Here is an 18,590-nt window from a genome sequence, read left to right on the forward strand (position 1 = left end):
CTTTGCGTTAGAATGTTAGATAAGTAACTTTGGAGAGAAAAACGTCCCCCTCAGGCCTGGTTCTTGTGTGAACAGATCGTTTGACCTTGAAGGTTAAGTCAGCAGGAGTCACTAAAATCTGACTGCTAAGAATAGGGAGAGATGAGTGGTGACCCTTCTACCAAGCTGGTTCTTGTTTGGGAGGAGCTGCCAAGCTAAACAGTGCTTGTGGGAAAAGAACAAGTGCCCTTTCTAATGAACTATTTCTAGTTTGTCAAGGAAAGGAAGGGAATCTAAAGATGCAAGAGCAGATTTTGATCAAATCTCAAGAAGTTGCTGGACTGTGAGCCTATTGTAGGATCCAAACTTAGGTTCTCCCTATTTTTTTCTATTTCTCTCTTTTTTCCCTTCATCCTCCACTCCCTCCTTGGCTCAACTTCTTTTTAAAAAATTTTTATTGGCCATATAGTTGATTTACAATGTTGTGTTAGTTTCAGGTGTACAATAAAGTGTATCAGTTTTACAGGTACATGTATTCACTATTTTTTATAGATTCTTTTCTCATATAGAGCAGTGAGTAGAGTTCCCTGTGCTATACAGTAGGTTCTTGTTAGTTACCTTTTAAGTACATAGTCGTGTGTATGTGTCAGTGACAATCTCCCAACCCCTTCCCCCATCCATCTGCTGTGTGTGTGTGTGTGTGTGTGTGTGTGTGAGTGAAAGTCGCTCAGTTGTGTCTGACTCTTTGCAGCCCCATAGACTATACAGTCCATGGAATTCTCCAGGCCAGATTACTGGAGTGGGTAACCTTTCCCTTCTCCGGGGATCTTCCCCTGGATCCATCCCCTGATAGGATCCATCCCCTATCCCCTGGTGACCTTAAGTTTGTTGACTTCATTTGGGATTCTGCTTCTGTTTTGTAAATACGTTCATATAAACCCTTTAAATTGAATTAGCTGCCTCCTAGATTTTGCATGTCTAACAAGTTCTTAGGTGATGCTCCAGAAGAACTGGTTGCTTCTGGTACCAAAGGGCAGGGCGTGCAAAGCAAGGGGCCCTTGACCTCCACCTCCTGAGAGGTGAGGAGGAAGGTTCCAGCTTCAGAGGTGTCCGGTCACCAGGGAAACTGTCCTCTGACCCCAAGGTGAAAATAAGAAGCCAGCAAAGAGAAGAAAAGTCCTTCCAGACCCGACATCCCCTCGAGCTCACCAGTGGAGCGAGGGCGGGAAGACAGCTCCGGGCCGGCCCACAGATCCTTAGAGGGCGCGGACCCGGAGGAGGCGCCCCGGCAGGCCGCGCCTCTCGGAGGAAGTTTGCCCTTTAATTGCAGAGCCCGGATCGCCGTCGCACCAACTTCCAGGAGCTGGCAGCGGGCGCCGACGGGAGTGTCCGTCTCTCCCGCCCGGGCAGCCGCGGCGCTCCGCATCCTCCCGCACCGTCACCATGGGCGGCTCGGCCTCCAGCCAGCTGGACGAGAGCAAGTGCGCCTACATCCGAGGTACGCCCGCCGGGGCCTTCCCGGGAGCGCGACGGGTCTGCCCGCAGCCTGGGGCCAGGCTGGGCGCCCGGGCACAGGTCTGGGAGCGGGTCCCGCGCGCGGTACCCGCCGCGCTCCCGCCCTCCACGGCCGGCTCAAGAGCTGCGGGCGCGCGGATGACCCGGGCGCACAGCCCCTCCCCAGCCAGGCGGGTGCCCCCGCCGGAGGGCAGCTCGCCGGAGCGCCCAGGTCGGGGTGGGGTGCGCGGGTCCAGGGCGCATAGGCTCGGGATGCTTCGGACGCGCCGCCGGAAGGTTGGGAAACGCAGGTGCCGGCTGCGGAGAGGGGGACCACCCCCCCTTGTTTCCGCCACACTGCAGTCTTCCGTGTCTGTTCTGCACACCCCAACCCCCGCCCCCCGCGCAGCAACACCTCGCCCCCCTGTACCTGGCGTGGCACACAGTTCTGAGCCCTTGGTGAACTTGCCGAAAAGAGAACAGGGGGGATACCCCTCGCTTCTAGAGATTTCCCTGGGGATTCCCGGCCTCTTGCGCTGAATTCCCCTCCTGGTGATATTGGCCGGGTTTTGCAAAACGCAGCGTCGGCCACAGCTTCACTTGAGCTTCATAATGTCACTTGCGGGACGGTTTCATCAGAGGCAGCGAGCCAGTGTCGTCCCCTTCCCAGGTTGTTCCCTTCCCGGAGGGGAGGCGAGGGGCGAGGGGGCGGGCAGGCAAAAGAGGAACACGCGTGTTGTGTAACAGTGACTGAAGTTCTAGACGGAGAGTCACTTGAGCGACTTTCAGGGAAACAGTGATACAGTAGAATGTGAGGCAGAAGAAAATAAAACCCAAACTGAGCTGAAACTGCAGGAAATCATGACTCTCTCTATCTCCTGGGTGAAATTGGCCTCTTTCTCTTCCCTCCCCCACAAACTTTGCCGACCACCACTACCTAACGGTTAGCTCGTGAATTTATGTTTTTCTGGCTTTAGAAATACCTGCTAAACTAGTATTATACTCTAGGTTTTATCCTAATTCTGTTTAAAAAAAAATTAAGTTCTTTCTGATAACCTCTTTCTGGCCCCTGAACCATTTCCTAAGAGGAAAGGATTTAGTTAGTGTGCTTATTCCGTATTTGCTTGCAGTTACCACAACATTGAAAACCACTTACAACGGATATCAAATCAGGGCACGTGAGAGCAATTTAATTGATTTTCCAGACTTCTGCTCTGCTGCTTTCAGAGGTAGATGATCACCAACAGCCCATACTGTCAGGGAGCAAAACTTGGTCAAGTATTCCTTTGCTGTTTATTTAACATGCGGGAAAAGATGGATGATTTATTTATATTAGAAAAAAAAAAAGCTAAACTAAGTGTGCCTTAGTCTTACAAATTTGGCTACAGGCTTATTGTTGATATCAGTGTGTAGGGGACTGAAAAAACAATGTAATAGAACATTGTGAGAAGGGGCTTGCATTTAGTTATTAGCAAAATAGGTTTATGGCATTTATTTTATAAAACCGTATTTCATTGAAAAGCTTAGAAACCACATAAAGTTGTAGCATGGCCGTCTATAGCAATCATTGGAAGTCCAGCCATATGAGGGGTTAACTTGCTTGAAGAAGACTTCATGGTTACCACGGTTATTGTTGCTGATGCTAGCATTGTACTCATGTGATAAGAAAATGTGTTACCTTTTTCATTCTGAAATCAAATTATTACACATACAAAAATATGAGATAGCTAGTGCACAGGAAGGATTGGTAATAAATGTGTTCTGAATGTGTTAAAACTATAACAGATGTGTGACAGTCATTACATCCTCTAGTCTTGTTTGTTCTCTTACATCTCCTCATTATTTGTTTGGGAGGGCACTTTTAAAATATGTAGGGGTGCAGGCAAGAGAAGAGTTAAAGTTAGAATACCTCCAGAGAAAATGAGAAGTCTCCTCATTTGAGAATACTGGTCTTGCCAAAAAGAGAAAACAGCACTGGAAAAAAGCATGGTGTTGTGAATTGTTAGTGCATGAGCAAAAGAAGGTCATGAGGCTGTGATTTCCTGACAGTTTTGAAGCCCCAGATCCCTGAAAAAAAAACCATAATCCTGTCTTCACTGCTTTGCCCATCCTTTAGCCCATAAATATTCTCAAGGTTTGATTTAATCGTAAGCAGAACAATTGAAAATATGACGGTAAAGTTTAAACACAATTTTATGATCTGTTTCTCATAAAGTAGCTGCCAGTGAAATAGTATGGACTTGAAAGCTCCTGTAGCTGAGACAATAACTGTCCTTCAAGCTTAATAAACTTTGCCAACATGGAGGATAACTAGTCAATACATTTGCAGTGAATTTTGTGAACTTAATCTTGTACGTGTTGGGAGCAGCTGTATTTTAGTAGGCTGATGATTCTGAATCAGCACTAGCTTTTCAGCAAATCATTTAACAGCTGCCATTTCGTTTGTGTGCCTCGAAACTTTGTGTTAATAGTGATCTCTGTCACACGGATATTTCAAAAGTAATTTATTTCTTAGGATTTAGTCAATCTCTAGGTAAAGGGATGTCAGAAGTGTTAAAGGTGTTACTTTGTCTCTAAAGATGTTTTGAAAATTACTGATTGGCTCATATTTCTTAAGGACAGAATACATTTTGAGAATAGTGTCTATAAGTCTTTGAGTAATGTCTCTTGATAAAATAATGCTATTCATAAATAATACTAAGATCAATTTGTAATCACATGGGTGGTGTCATCTGTTAGCCTTCAGAAATGCTTTTTAGTAGTGACCTAAATGGGTTTTTCTTTAAGGAAAAAGAAAGCTCATGTAATTCAGGCATCAGTGATCATTTTTAGGGCACTTTTTTCTTTTACTGGCTTGTTTTCTTTTCCTTTCAAACTTTTGGTATGCCTAAAAGTGAACTACCGCTCCAAAAACAGTGTTTTCCTGTTAAGGCAATAATTTTGTTTCCTTAAAAAAATTGCCGTTGAATTGTTAATGAATCAAAAGAAAACAAACTTGAAAATTCTCCCACATATGTCCCGTGGAGGGCCAGAAAAGCACTGGAAATTCAGTACTGTAGCTGAGAATTGAAGGCTACATGGGTTCTTGGTGGGGGAGGACACTTCCAGACCTGGCAGCAGCAGATAGTCAGGAAAACTGTTCTTTTCCTAGACTTACTATTGCTTCGTCAGCCACACTGAACCTGTAAAGTGGCTTCTTCTGAAATGCTTATAAAGGATCTGATGCTTATAAAGTAAGAAGTGAGTTTCAACTTAAAAACAACATGTATTTCTCTCAGGGAAATTTTCTCCTACTTATACCATAAGGGCTAACTCTGCTGAAATGGGAAATTCATGCTGATTGTAGTGTCTGGAGTGAAAAGTCTGCCTAGGTGAATGGACACTAGGAAGTTTGTGGTCTATGCAACCTAGATGTGTAGTTACTAGTCTACACATTTGCTTTTTCTTCACTTGTAATTTGTTGGTCGGAGATGGGTATAAGAACTGGTCTGATCTTAGAGACCAGTTTATCTCTAGTAATAGTACAGCTGACCCTTGAACAACATGAAGGTTAAGGGTGCAGACCCTCTGTGCTGTCGAAAATCTGCGTATAACTTATAGTAGGTCCTTAATAACTGCGGTTCCTCACTGAGCGTGGATCCATATCCCTAGATCCAGTCAACTGTGGGTCGTGTAGTGCTATAGTATTTACTATTGAAAAAAGTAGGTGAACCCAGAGAGTTCAAACCTGTGTTGTTCAAAGGTCAACTGTATGGAACTTTAGGATACAGAACGTGGTAGACACCATTAGGTGCCACCCCAACATCCTTTCCCCATTCCTCTTTAATAACAGAACCCCACTTTTGTTAGGGTACTGAACCTCTGTGCAGCCCTCTGTTTCAGAGAGGTTAGCCCCACTTACGGCTTCTGAGAGGTGGGTGCTTGATGGGTCCCTGCCTCTCAGGCTGTGTCTTCTTGTCAGTGACTGCAGTTGACCCTTGTACAACACAGGTTTGAACTCATGGGTAAGATTTGTTTTCCATAGTAAATGCTACAGTACTCCATGATTCACAGTTGAATCTGAGCATGTGGAACCAGAGATATGGAGGAACTGCTGTTACCAAGGAATGCATATATGGAGGGCCAACTGTGTGGAGGGTGGGCACCCCTTGCACCCATCCCCACCACCACCACCATGATATTCAAGGGTCAGCTGTGTACAGAGCATGGGATTGTGATGAAATCTGGCCACTGAGACTTGAAGGGAACTTTGCCAGCTGCTTCTAAGAAAATTTTCTTCCCTTTTCAAAAGGGGACAGAGGGAAGAGATACATCCTTCCTCCTCTTCTTTTGGATTTTGTTGCATCTGAAATATGATGCCTAGAACTGCTGTTTCTGTCTTGAGGAGCAGGAAGGGAGCTAGCTTAAGACAGAGGTGACACGTGGGGCTGTGCCAGGCCGAGGCAGCCTCAGAGAGGAGAAGTTGGAGCCCAACAAACCTCACTGACTGCCTGCCCTACTTTTGGGTACTTCTTGTTATGAGAGATACAAGTTGGGCTGGTAGAGACTGCTAGTTATCCCCTAACATAATACTCTCTTGCTTTTTAAAATGGTGGAAGCTCCAAGTATTAGCTGGCCACATGAACTCCTAGAATAAAGACACCTAGTTGGCGTCTGCTTTACAACTAGATAGGGTCCTGTAGCTGAGTTCTGGCTAATGGGATGTAGGTAGAAGTGTTGTATGTGATCCCCAGAAAGGGATCTTAAAAGTAAAGGGGGTGCCTTTCTTTCTGTTGTCCTCCATACTGCTGGCTAGATTGTAAACATGACTGGAGAAGCCATCTTGGACTATGGGGTGTTCTCTAAGGAGGAATTCATGCAAAGTGAAGTGGACAAAAGGAGCCCAGGTCCTGAGGATTTCATGTAGTAGAACTTCCATACCAGCCTTGGACTACTTACCTCTGGACCATAATATGGGAGAGAGCAACTTCTGTCTAACTTAAACCAGTGTTCCCTGTGCTATTACTGTTATTCACAGTCAAACTCTTTCTAACTAATATAACTGTCTTCTGTTATGGCCCAAAGCATATTAGCCAGTACACTAAGTATAGCACCTTCCTAGATCCTCTGTAAGAAAAAATAATCCAAATAGAGTAGGAAGTAGGTAAGAACTATAGCATGAGTATTTGTCTCAGTCCTAATTTGTAGAAATGAATGAGTTCACCTAAGAAGTGAGGAATTGTAGTGCCTCAGGTGGAAATAGCAGGGATGGGAGAAAAGGAGAGGACTCAGTATAAATAATGCAAAAATGTGTATTGATTATATACATCTAAATTATATCTTAATTTTAAAAATACCAATCTACTAATGAAGCATCTGAACTGAATGAAGCTAGCAGGAGTTTTGCATTAAGAAAACTATTGCAGATTGGGAATTTCTGGTGGCAACGATTACTTTCTGCTACCTTTAGTCTTTGTGAATGGAAATCAAGACTTTAAGAATTTCATGTGAATTAAGTTTCTTAATCTAAGAAATCTCATTAAAAATAAGGACACTTGGCTCAGACAAACTGTTTTCTCCTGTACTTGTGGAAGAAAGAGTGGTCTTGCCTCTTGAGTCCCAATTCATGCTTTGATGAATTCATAGAGTCAGATGCTAAATCAAGATCTGGTCTTGATGAAACACATTTTTCTCCTGTGGACATTTGCTATGAGAGAACCACTTCCTCAAGAGTGCTTTAGTAATAGAAACTCCTAGAATGACGATAATGATTTTAAATTTTTATTTATTTATTTTTTGTAATAGTAATTCCTACGATGACCATAGTGATTTTCATTTATTTATCTTGCTGTGAACTATTGAACTGATTATGGTTTTACTCTGTTATTCTTTGGGATTATTATCTGAACTGGATTCCCAGGTAAGAAGTGCAATAGCAGGAGCACAATTTGTGACAGTAGTTTCTAATTCAATCAAAGTAAATGGACTGTGAAAGTTTTACAAAATATTTTATGTGCTATATAGCAGTGAAATTTGATCCCTTAACCAGAAATTTTATTTTATTTTATTTTGTCAGTGAAGCTAGCTAACACCATTTTAAGAAAAAAGATACCTACAACAATTTGCCTTGTGAAATGGAAAATGAAGTCAGAGGTGAGGGTAATAATGAAAAGGAAGACAAGAGAACAAAAGAGCACAATTCATCTGCTACAATCTGTTTTAAAGCACTTTAGTAAAATGTGACACGAGGGCTAAAATTCTAACAGTTCCAAACTAAAACACACACACACACACATACACTATCCCAAATGTAATACACATTTTCTCCTTTGAAGCTGGAAAACTCATTTTAAAAAGAGACCAGCAAGTTGCTGCCAGTAAGAAAATGCAAGCCAGTTTATAAAAGTGCCTGTTTTTTTTGCACTATATGTTTTTTTCTCACAGGAGTGAAGAAAAGATTTATATATGAAAGAAATTAATTCGGTTTTATAAATTGCAAAATCTAAGATCCAAAGAAGTTTATATTTCTCTGCTTGATGTGTTTGGATGTTGCTGTGGATAGATTAGAATAAATCAAAAGTTTTAAACTAGGAGCCTTGAGTGCTTTTTAAAAAGTCCATAGTCTAAAAATAAATAAATAAAAAGTCCACAGTCCAGAGAAATTTTGGAAGAAGAGTAAAGGTCTCTCTGCCAAACCATGGGGATTTTTTTCTTTTTCTTAAAACCATTTTTATTTAAAAATAAAACATAGGCTCCAAAACCATGTAAACAAATGATAGCTTAGTACATCATTGTAAGGTGAATATCCTGTAGCCATCACCCAGGTTAAGAGATGGAAAGAGCTTCAGTAGCCATCCCAGAAGCCTCCCCTCTGTAATCTCCAAAAAAGAAAAAAAAAAAGAAAACTACTCCCAGAGATTGTTGTTCAGTCCTAAAGATACTGGCCTTACCAGCAGGGCCCTGAATTTTAAAATGTTAGGTCAGTATGTAAAATAGATAGCTAGTGGGAAGCTGCTGTATAACACAGGGAGCCCAGCCTGGCGCTCTGTGATGACCTAGAGGGTCAGGGTGGGGTGGGGAGGAGGGAGGCTCCAGAGTGAGGGGATATATATGTATAGTTATGACTGATTCGTGTTGTTGTACAGCAGAAACCAACACAACGTGACTCTGTAAAGCAATTATCTTCAAATTAAAAAGAAAAATGAAGTCATTCCCCATGGTCCGATTCTCCATCCTAATTACAGCTGCCTCATGGATTGACAGCTGACTGTTGACAGCACAGTTCCTTCAACAGAAGAAAAATCAAGGTTGATATTTGAGGAGGGTAGACAAATTTTTTTTTTTATTATTTACGTTACTCATCTGAGAGACAAATGAATAGATCTCGTGATTGAAAATACTATTTAAAAGTTTCCAAATTGTGGAACAGAGAATCATTCTCCTTTATGGTCTAAGGATATATTCTGCCCCTAGTGCCAAATAAAATTGAATAGAACTAGCTAGTTTTTCTTTACTAAAAAAATAAAGTGCTAGGTCAGAGTTTGCAAGAAAGCAAAGACCAGAGCTCTTTATGGCTTAGTCTTGGAACAGCACAGTATTACTCTGCCATATTCTATTGGTTAAAGCAAATCTCAGGGCCAGTTCAGATGTAGAGGAAGGAACTCCACAAAGTCATGAATACCATGAGTTGTGATTCCTTAGGGGCTGCCAATATAACAAACGACCACACTAGTCATCCAAGATTGTATAGTAATGACTTCCTGACATTTCGTATAGTTTTATCACCCAACAGTGTATTTTTAAACACTATAGTTTAGTCTTGCCCATTATAAAAATCTCTCCTGTGGTCATGTATGGATGTGAGAGTTGGACTGTGAAGAAGGCTGAGCGCCGAAGAATCGATGCTTTTGAACTGTGGTGTTGGAGAAGACTCTTGAGAGTCCCTTGGACTGCAAGGAGATCCAACTAGTCCATTCTGAAGGAGATCAACCCTGGGATTTCTTTGGAAGGAATGATGCTAAAGCTGAAGCTCCAGTACTTTGGCCACCTCATGCGAAGAGTTGACTCATTGGAAAAGATTCTGATGCTGGGAGGGATTGGGGGCAGGAGGAGAAGGGGATGACAGAGGATGAGATGGCTGGATGGCATCACGGACTCGATGGACGTGAGTCTGAGTGAACTCTGGGAGATGGTGATGGACAGGGAGGCCTGGCGTGCTGCGATTCATGGGATCACAAAGAGTCGGACACGACTGAGTGACTGAACTGAACTGAACTGGTTTACTTTAATCTGCAGGTTTCCCTTGCGTCTCTAATTTTTACTTGCAAATAATGTATTGACAGATCTGGACTATTGGACATGTACTTTTCCCGCATTCTGGAAATTGTTCATGGTGCCGTTCCATAGATTTCTCCTATATTTTCTGCAAATTGACAGAGGGATATTGAGATGTGATCAGGTTGAGAATTAATACTTTTGTCAAGGCTGTAGGTGGTGCTGTGTTCTTCATTTGGAGGCCCCTAACATTTGGCATCTCTTTTGGTGATGTTAGCAGACTCAGCTGGTAAAGAATCTGCCTGCAGTGCAGGAGACCCTAGTTCGATTCTTGGGTTGGGAAGATCTGCTGGAGAAGGGAAAGGCTACCCACTCCAGTATTCTTGGACTTCCCTGTGGTTCAGCGGGTAAAGAATCTACCTGCAATGCGGGAGACCTGTGTTTGATCCCTGGGTTGGGAAGATCCCCTGGAGAAGGGAAAGGCTACCCCCTGCAGTATTCTGGCCTGGAGAATTCCATGGACTGCATAGTCCGTGGGGTCGCAAAGAGTCGAACACGACTGAGTCACTTTCATTTTCACTTAGCAGTTATTGATGCTCATTGCTGAGACCCATTAATATCTCTGGGATTGAAGAATGGTGATATTCTAATTATGTAATTTTGTTTTCATTTATTGGCTTGACCAATTTTATGTAGTGCTGCTTTCCTTATTTACTATTTGGTGACCTCATATGATAGTTCACATAGGAAAGGCAGAATAAAAAACTTCACCCTTTCATTTTATTTAACAGTTTTCAAAATAATTTTGGGTTTCCTATCATCCTCTGAAGATTATTAATTAATTTGAAAAATATGAACTCATGAGCTTGTTGTAATTCTTATCCTTACTGAAAATTCTTATCCTTATTGAAAATTCCCATCACTGGCAATGAAAGCCTTTTCAGGTTGGCTTCTGAGTCCTTTTGAAATTACCCTCCTAGTGTTTGATAGCTTTCTTGTCTTCTGGTAGGTCAAAATGTTCTTGGTTCATCATGTTTATTTCCTATCCCATACTTGCAATAGGCAGTGTCTAAAAGAATCCCTGATTTCTCTTAGTGGAAAACGGTATTTAAGAATTTAAGTCATTCCCCATGGCCAGATTCGGGTATTTTGGGCCTAGGGAGGCCAGCTAGGTTGGCTGTTGTTTTTGGACCATTTTAATAGAACTATGAAAAAAAAATTTTGTATCTCCTACATTATATTTTTGTCTCCTTTTTCTTGGTTCTCAAAGTCACCATAGATAATGGAATTAAATACCTTCAAATTCTACATTATCCCACTTAATACATGCAACTGTATGAGACAATGATGTGACTATTACCACCATCAACTATGATTGCAGAAAACTGTTGAACAAACTCTTACGAATTAGTAGGGAGGCACAAGAGGGAGGTGATAGATGTATAATTATGGCTGATTTGCATTCTTGTATGGCAGAAACCAACACAACATTGTAAAGCAATTTTTCTCCAATTAAAAAATAAATCGAAAAGAATTAGTAACAAAAGTTTTATACATGCCGTCACAATTCTCCAATTTTATTTTATGATTTTGCTGTGTCAGAACATATAACCATTACATTATATTCTTTTTTCTTATTTACTTCTTGTTTTCCAAGTAAATGTTACTCAATTCATCACTCCTTATGCTGATGTCTGTTTGGTATTTGAAGCTCATTATCTAGTAGATTTCTCAAGTAGAGCTCATTGGAACATAAAGAAGCATGAAGATAGGACTAATTTAGTGGCTCCGTGATATCATCAAAAGTCAGCTATTTTTGTCTTTCTGCTCTCTGTGGGTTAGCACTCCTACTGTTGAAAGATGACTAGAGTAGCGAAAGATACCACATTCTTAAGTAAATCAATGTCCCAGAGGCTGAGAATAGGACTATCTATTCTTTTAGTCGCTTTATAAGAGCAAACTTTCTCCAGCTTCCCATATTAGACTTCCCTTGATATGTGACCCACTGATCAGTATTGGGTCACACATTCTTTCCTAAGCCATCACTGGCAATAGTAGGGAATTATCATGATTTTGTTAGAGTAATCCAGAATCACCCCTGGCTGGGGCCAGGCCCTATCTTCTCTGAAGCCTGTGGCTATAGCGACACCTGAACAAAATCAGGCTCACTTGGCAAGGAAGAAGCATGAATGGCTATTATGTGGTAAGTAAACAATATTACAAGTTTTGATAAATGTTATGAATGGAATAGAAAGTGTAGTGAGATTGGAAAACTGATGGTAGGGCAAGGAGATGAGATACTCTGAAGATATAGCGCTCAGCAGGATGAGGAATAATATTTTGAGCATAGAAAACAGTGTATAGAAAGGGAAGGAGAAAAAGAAACTTGAACAAACTGAAGAAAGGTGGCATGGGTGGAGTGTAGTGAGCAAGTGAGAGAGTGTTTGGTGGAGGGGGTCCTCATAGCACTCATTACCAACCAACATTTTAATAAAATGTGTTTGCTAGTTTTTTAATGCCTGCCTATCACTGACTTTCACCTTCATGAGAGCAGGGTCTTTGTTTTGAGAGATCAGTGTCTGATACATGGTTTGTTACCAATAAATATTTGCTTAATAAATGAATGAAAGGAGAAAAAAAATTTAAACTATAGTGGATATCCTAAAAAATAAGAGAAGTATTGAGTTTGGAGAAAACAAGTTCAGGTTGCAAGGCAATGCAAGAAATGACGATAGTAGAATAAGAAATATCTCTTGGAAATTAAAAATCTAATGATCAAGAAATTCAGAAATCCAGTTGTTGCCTTGGAAAACAAAGTTGAGAAAGTCTTGCAAAAATAGAACAAAAAGATAGGAAATAGAAGAGGCAATGTTAAAAAATATTTAAAAATTAAAGAGTCAATTAAAAAATTTCAGTGTCTGACTCTGAAGTTCTCAGAAATAGAGAACAAAGAAAATGCAGAGGAGAAAATTAGCGAGAAGTAATATAAGACCCTTTTCTAGAACAGACGATCACGTGTATCTGATTTTATAGAGTCAAACAGTTCCTGGAGGTCATCCAGATCTAGAAATAGTTTACATCCCCATCATCCCAAATAGAAGGACATTAGAAAAACAACAACAGCAACAAAATATAAGAGAAAGATCTTGTAATGCATAGAGCATTGTGTGGGGTCCTCAGTAGTGTGTGTGTGTGTGTGTGTGTGTGTGTGTTTTATTCGCTTAGTTGTGTCCCCTGTGGACTATAGCCCGCCAGGATCCTCTGCCCATGGGAATTCTCCAGGCAAGAATACTGGAGTGGGTTGCCATTTCCTTCTCCAAGTCCTAAGTAGTAGTGAACAGAAATTAACTTTAAGCTCTAACACTGGTCTGAACCTGCTCTAATAAAAAAAAAAAAATGTGAAAGCAAACCTCAGAAGGATCAAACTGATCCTAAGTAACTTAACTGCATGCCTGAACAAAGTCCAATATTCCTGATAGGAATACAGTAAAATATATATTCAACAATGTAAAATTCACAATACCCAACATCTGATAAAAAATTACCAGGCAAATGAAAAAACAGGAAAAGATCATAACTCAAAGGGAAAAAAATTATCAATAGAAACAGATTTAGGAATTACAGACATGATGAAATCAGCAGACAATGGTGTTAAGACAGTTTTTTTTATAAATATGTTCCATGTGCTAAAGTAGAGGAAAATAACACAATGAGGAGAGAAATGGAACACAGAAATAATTCTTGTCTCCAGGTCTCTAGGAAAGAGCAATATGAATACTGCATTTTTGGGTCTGTTGGAACAGCTGTTGGAGAATATAGTTGTACTACCTGCTACCAACATTCTCAGTAGGTTTGGGAGAGGAGTGGAGCAGATCTTCATGAAGAATTGCTGAGATGGGGCTGGTCTGGGGCCAGGACAGATGAGCAGGATTGACTGAGAAATGAAACTGTGGATGGTCTTTCAAAAAGGCCATTGTTCGTGGCGGTCTTGTACCATTACCTTGGGAATTCACACAGGACAACTCACAGTTTCTAGGATTAGCTTAAGAATTAAGAATTAGCTCAGAAGTTTTCCCAATTTGGATTGGAGATGCTTGTTTTTAAAATTATTTCCTACGTAGGTCATGCTGAGTGAGTTAGATAGGTATGTCTGAATAATTTGTCTGGGCTCAGTTGCTTCATTTGTGTCGAAGTCTTTGCAGCTCACGACTGTAGCCTCTGTCTGTGGGATTCTCCAGGCAAGGATGCTGGAGTGGTTGCCACTGCCCTCTCCAGGGGACCTTCCCGACCCAGGGATCAAATCTGCATCTCCCATGTCTCCTGCCTTGCAGGTGGATTCTTTTACTGCTGAGCCACCAGGGAAGCCTGAATAATGGTCTAAACAAAACAGATAGTTAGAATAAAGGTAAATTTCACTCACAACATTAATAATATTGTATAACATCTGGAGTAAGTGATCACACTAGTCAATCCTAAAGGAAATTGGTCCTGAATATTCATTGGAAGGACTGATACTGAAGCCAAAGCTTCAATACTTTGGCCACTTGATGAGAAGAACTGACTCTTGGAAAAGATCCTGATGCTGGGAAAGATTGAAGGCAGGAGAAGGGGACAGACAGAGGATGAGATGGTTGGATGACATCACCAACTTGATGGACATGAGTTTGAGCAAGCTCTGGGAGTTGGTGATGGACAGGGAAACCTGGTGTGCTACAGCCCACAGGGTCGCAAAGAGTGGGACACGATTGAGGGGCTGAAATGAATATCTGGAGTATAATTATTTCCAACTGTTTCATTATAAAGAGGGATTAAATTAGTAACATTAATTGAAATGTACTCAGTGGTAAAGAATCTGCCTGCCAATGCAGGAGTTGCGAGTTTGATCCCTAGCTTGGGAAGATCCCTTGGAGAGGGAAATGGCAACCCACTCCAGTAATTTTGCCTGGGAGATCCCATGGACAGAGGAGCCTGGTGGGCTACAGTCTATGGAGATGCAAAGAGTGGACATGACTGAGCGAGTAACCAACAACAACAATTTAGATTTAAAGCATATATAGGTCTTTAGTTTCTTTAGGTAGATATATTCCTAAGTATTTTATTCTTTTCGTTGCAATGGTGAATGCAATTGTTTCCTTAATTTCTTTTTCTACTTTCTCATTATTAGTGTATAGGAATGGAAGGGATTTCTGTGTGTTGATTTTATATCCTGCAACTTTACTATATTCATTGATTAGCAGCTAAGAATTTTGGAGCATAAGTAAGACCTGTGCATTCAATTGGGATATCAATTCTTAACTAAAAATGATAACTCCTGGCCTGAGGAGTGATAATAATGATAACAGCAACATTAAGCACTAACATGTATTGAGTGCCTACTCTTTGACAGGCAAGTGAATTTCTCAGAGAATAAGCAACAGAATATCAAATGTTCTTCCAGAAACTGCAATCCTGGTCCACATAGCTTTTTCTTGTCCACATAGCTCCTTTCTGATGAAAAGGAGCATCAGCTTGATAAGATCTGAACAGTGAGTTATTCACTTTATTCATTTATAGTTTTACTTTTATTTAGTTGTTTACTTTTGATTGTGCTGGGTCTTCACTGCTGTGCGGACTTTCCTCTGGTTGTGGTGATAGGGGCTACTCTCTGGCTATGGTGCATGGGCTTCTCATTGTGGCGGCTCCTCTGGTTGCAGAGCGGGGGCCCTAGGACTCTTGGGCTTCAGTACTGGTGATACTTAGGCTCAGTAGTTAATGGCTCCCAGACTCTAGAGCACAGGCTCCATGATCATGGCACACGGGCCTAGTTACTCTTCAGCAAGTGGGATCTTCCTGGACCAGGGATTGAACCCATGTCTCCTTCACTGGCAGGTAGCTTCTACCGCCAAGCCACCAAGGAAGCCCAACTTACTTATTTTAAAATGAGATTTAAACATTTACTAAACCCTTGATTCCATAGCTTAATTCTAAATGATTTGATTGTATTTTGAAGTGAATATTTTCAGTAGATGAGATTTTAAGTAGCTTAATCCGGGAAGTAAAATTTGTCTGCATGTTAGCAAACATAATAGGGAATTTATAAATAAGTGAAAGCGGGCATCGTAGGTCACTTTAACTTTAATAAAACGGTACCTTTAAACAACTTCTTCATTATAAAATAGGATACATTTGGAAAATAAGACACAAAAGACTCATAAAGGAAGATTTTAAATTAGAAAAACAAGCATGATAATCTCCTGAGGATTTGCGGCGTCTGAGGCTGGATTCTCTGTGCATTTTGGGTCTGATAACTGGCTGTGCTCCATTTCTCATGTGGGGACAGCAGCAATGCTCAGTGAAATAAAAGGAGTTCAGACATGAAGTTCATATAATTCTGGGATTTCCCCGTCCTACTGTCAATTTGTTTTTACTATCAGAAACAGTATCAGGCTTTCCCAGAATAAATAATTGGCTTTCAGACACTAGTGAATAATACCTATCTCACACATTTGTTCTGTAGACTAATTAATGTTTCAGAGTGTTTAAACACAATGCCTCTACAGAAGCAATGGCATTATAATTTGTTGGGACACTCTAGTATTGTAATTAGTACTAATTAGATTCTTTTCAACAGCTTGTGGAATGTACAAATTGCTGCACCTAAGGTATTCTGCTTTATTTATTCATTATGAAAAAGTCGGACACGATGGTTTAAATAGGAGCCTTCAAGCAATTATTCTCAAGATTCTGCATATATCCTTCCCCTCCAGCCAGGGGATGTCAATAGCAAGATACCTTTCTAGGAACTGTTCCAGGGAGAGCAGTTCCAACGACAGGCCAGGAGTCAGTTCACACTGGCTGCAAGCCCGAGTCTGGGCTGCCCTTCTAATTCAGAGTTCAGTGTCGTTGTATTGGTAGTTGAAAATCAGCCATGGTAGGTCTTTTTTTTTTTTTTTGAGACTCAGTTTACCAGCACATCATTGCCAGTGCCCGTCTCTTCAGTGCATGGAATCTGGTTGCAGTTGTAACCAACTGGCATTGGCCTGAAGCCACATTTCAGTTGTACACTATAGTGGGCTAATTGCTGAATTCTCCTCACATGTCAGTGACTTGACATGATGATGATTTATTTCTCACTCATTACACAATCCAATATGATTCAGTGTGGGATAGAGAAGGGAGTTAGGGTCATTCAAGGACCCAGACTCTCTCCGTTTAGTGCATTGCCCCATGGAGCCTTTCGGCAGTCTGTTGAAATCTGTGGACCTCCTTCTCATAGTAACATTTTTAAATTAAAAAAAAAAATACATAGGCTTACAAGAGAAACCAATTTTATTGAAACACAGATATCAAAATATATTAAAAACCTGTGACATAATAATATATGTGCTTCTTTATTAATGCATTCAATGGTAAGGTCCCGTGGAGGGTCTGATAACCACTGTCACATTGATGAAATGCTATCGTACGATGTGCGGTTAATGAAATGTGCTGGGAAGAATGTGTGATCTCTGGTGAGGGTGAGGTCACAAGCTCTGTTAAATTCTGCTGTGGTTTGCCTACATTCATAATTGAAGGAAATGGTGAATTTTCGTTGGAAGTTAATAAAAGTAAAGATGTTATTTCCCCCTATTCCACTTTTGGACTCCCTGAATTCTATCTGAAGATCCCATAAAGATCCATAGACCCCAGATTAGGAACCCCTGATCTAGTGACTCCTCTATTCTTATGACCACAGAGACCTTAACTAAACACACTGCATATGTCTGTATATAAGAGAAAAGAGACAGTGTTGAATTAGGGGCAAACATTTTATTGACTAGGCCTGGAGGTGGCATACGTCATTTCCGTCCAACCCTTGGATTTCCACATGACACAGCTTCCTTCTGTATCCTTCCATTTGGCAATTACCATAAAAAGTCCTATCACTTTGTTGATCATCTCTTCCCTAACATCTCCTCAATATGTTGACCCTAAGGTTTTAATGAATAGTTTTTCTACTTTAAATGTAATCTCACTTTGAAGATAAGCTATATCTTTGGGTAAGAAAAATTCAAGCCCTCTAAACTTGATTATTGACAACTTGAAATACTTCTAATCCAAATAAAGATATGATGCAAGTATAAAATATGTATCAAGTTTTGAAGATTTAGTAGAAAAAGGAAATAATGTAAAATATCTCATTAATATTATTTAATAGCAATTACACATTGAAATGATATGATTTTGATCCTGTTGGATTAAATACATCTGTAAATAAAACACATTCAGTTCAGTTCAGTCGCTCAGTCGTGTCCGACTCTTTGCGACCCCATGAATTGCAGCACGTCAGGCCTCTCTGTCTATCACCAACTCCCGGAGTTTACTCAAACTCACGTCCATCAAGTCTTTACAGTTATTGACATCAATGGGCTTAGTTGCTCTGTGGTGTGTGGGATCTTCCTGGTGGAAGATTCATAGAGCTGCAAGGGACCTTAGAGATAAACATCTAATCCAGTCATCTCATTGTGATCTGAGAGACTGTTGCTCCTGTTTGTATAGCTAGCAATGACAGATATAGGACTGGAACTCAGGTCTCCACACTCCTAGTACAGAGCTATTTTCATCAAGTCCATGGTATTTCTATTAACCCAAACCAAAGCCCAAATCTCTAAGCTTTAAGTTTCAAGACCATACCAGAAAACACTCTAATTCAGAGTTATATATAAAATCCTGAAAATAGCAAGTTTTTCCTTTGAATCTGATTCAGCCTCAGGTTCAAAACTTAAGTACAACTTCCTCCTGCTGCTGAAGAATTGCAGACACAGGTGGGCAGACAGAATGGCTGGTGTGTGACTTCCTCCTTCATGAACTCAGATAAAAAAGGCCGTGAGATCATTCCTCCCCCT

General features: G+C 40.8%; 1 protein-coding gene across 1 annotated transcript in view; it reads left to right on the plus strand.

Annotated features, from left to right (window-relative positions):
• The first annotated feature begins 1,170 nt into the window (after nucleotides 1-1,170).
• The window catches only part of NIBAN1 (niban apoptosis regulator 1), a 170,720-nt gene continuing 153,300 nt past the window's right edge, over nucleotides 1,171-18,590 (plus strand). The window contains exon 1 of the mRNA XM_040263807.1: nucleotides 1,171-1,477. Coding sequence (XP_040119741.1) covers nucleotides 1,423-1,477 — 55 coding nt within the window. The 5' untranslated portion in view covers nucleotides 1,171-1,422. The remainder of the gene's footprint in view (nucleotides 1,478-18,590) is intronic.

The sequence above is a fragment of the Oryx dammah genome, unplaced genomic scaffold (genome assembly GCF_014754425.2).
Source record: "Oryx dammah isolate SB20612 unplaced genomic scaffold, SCBI_Odam_1.1 HiC_scaffold_21, whole genome shotgun sequence".
In the NCBI taxonomy this organism is placed as follows: domain Eukaryota; kingdom Metazoa; phylum Chordata; class Mammalia; order Artiodactyla; family Bovidae; genus Oryx; species Oryx dammah.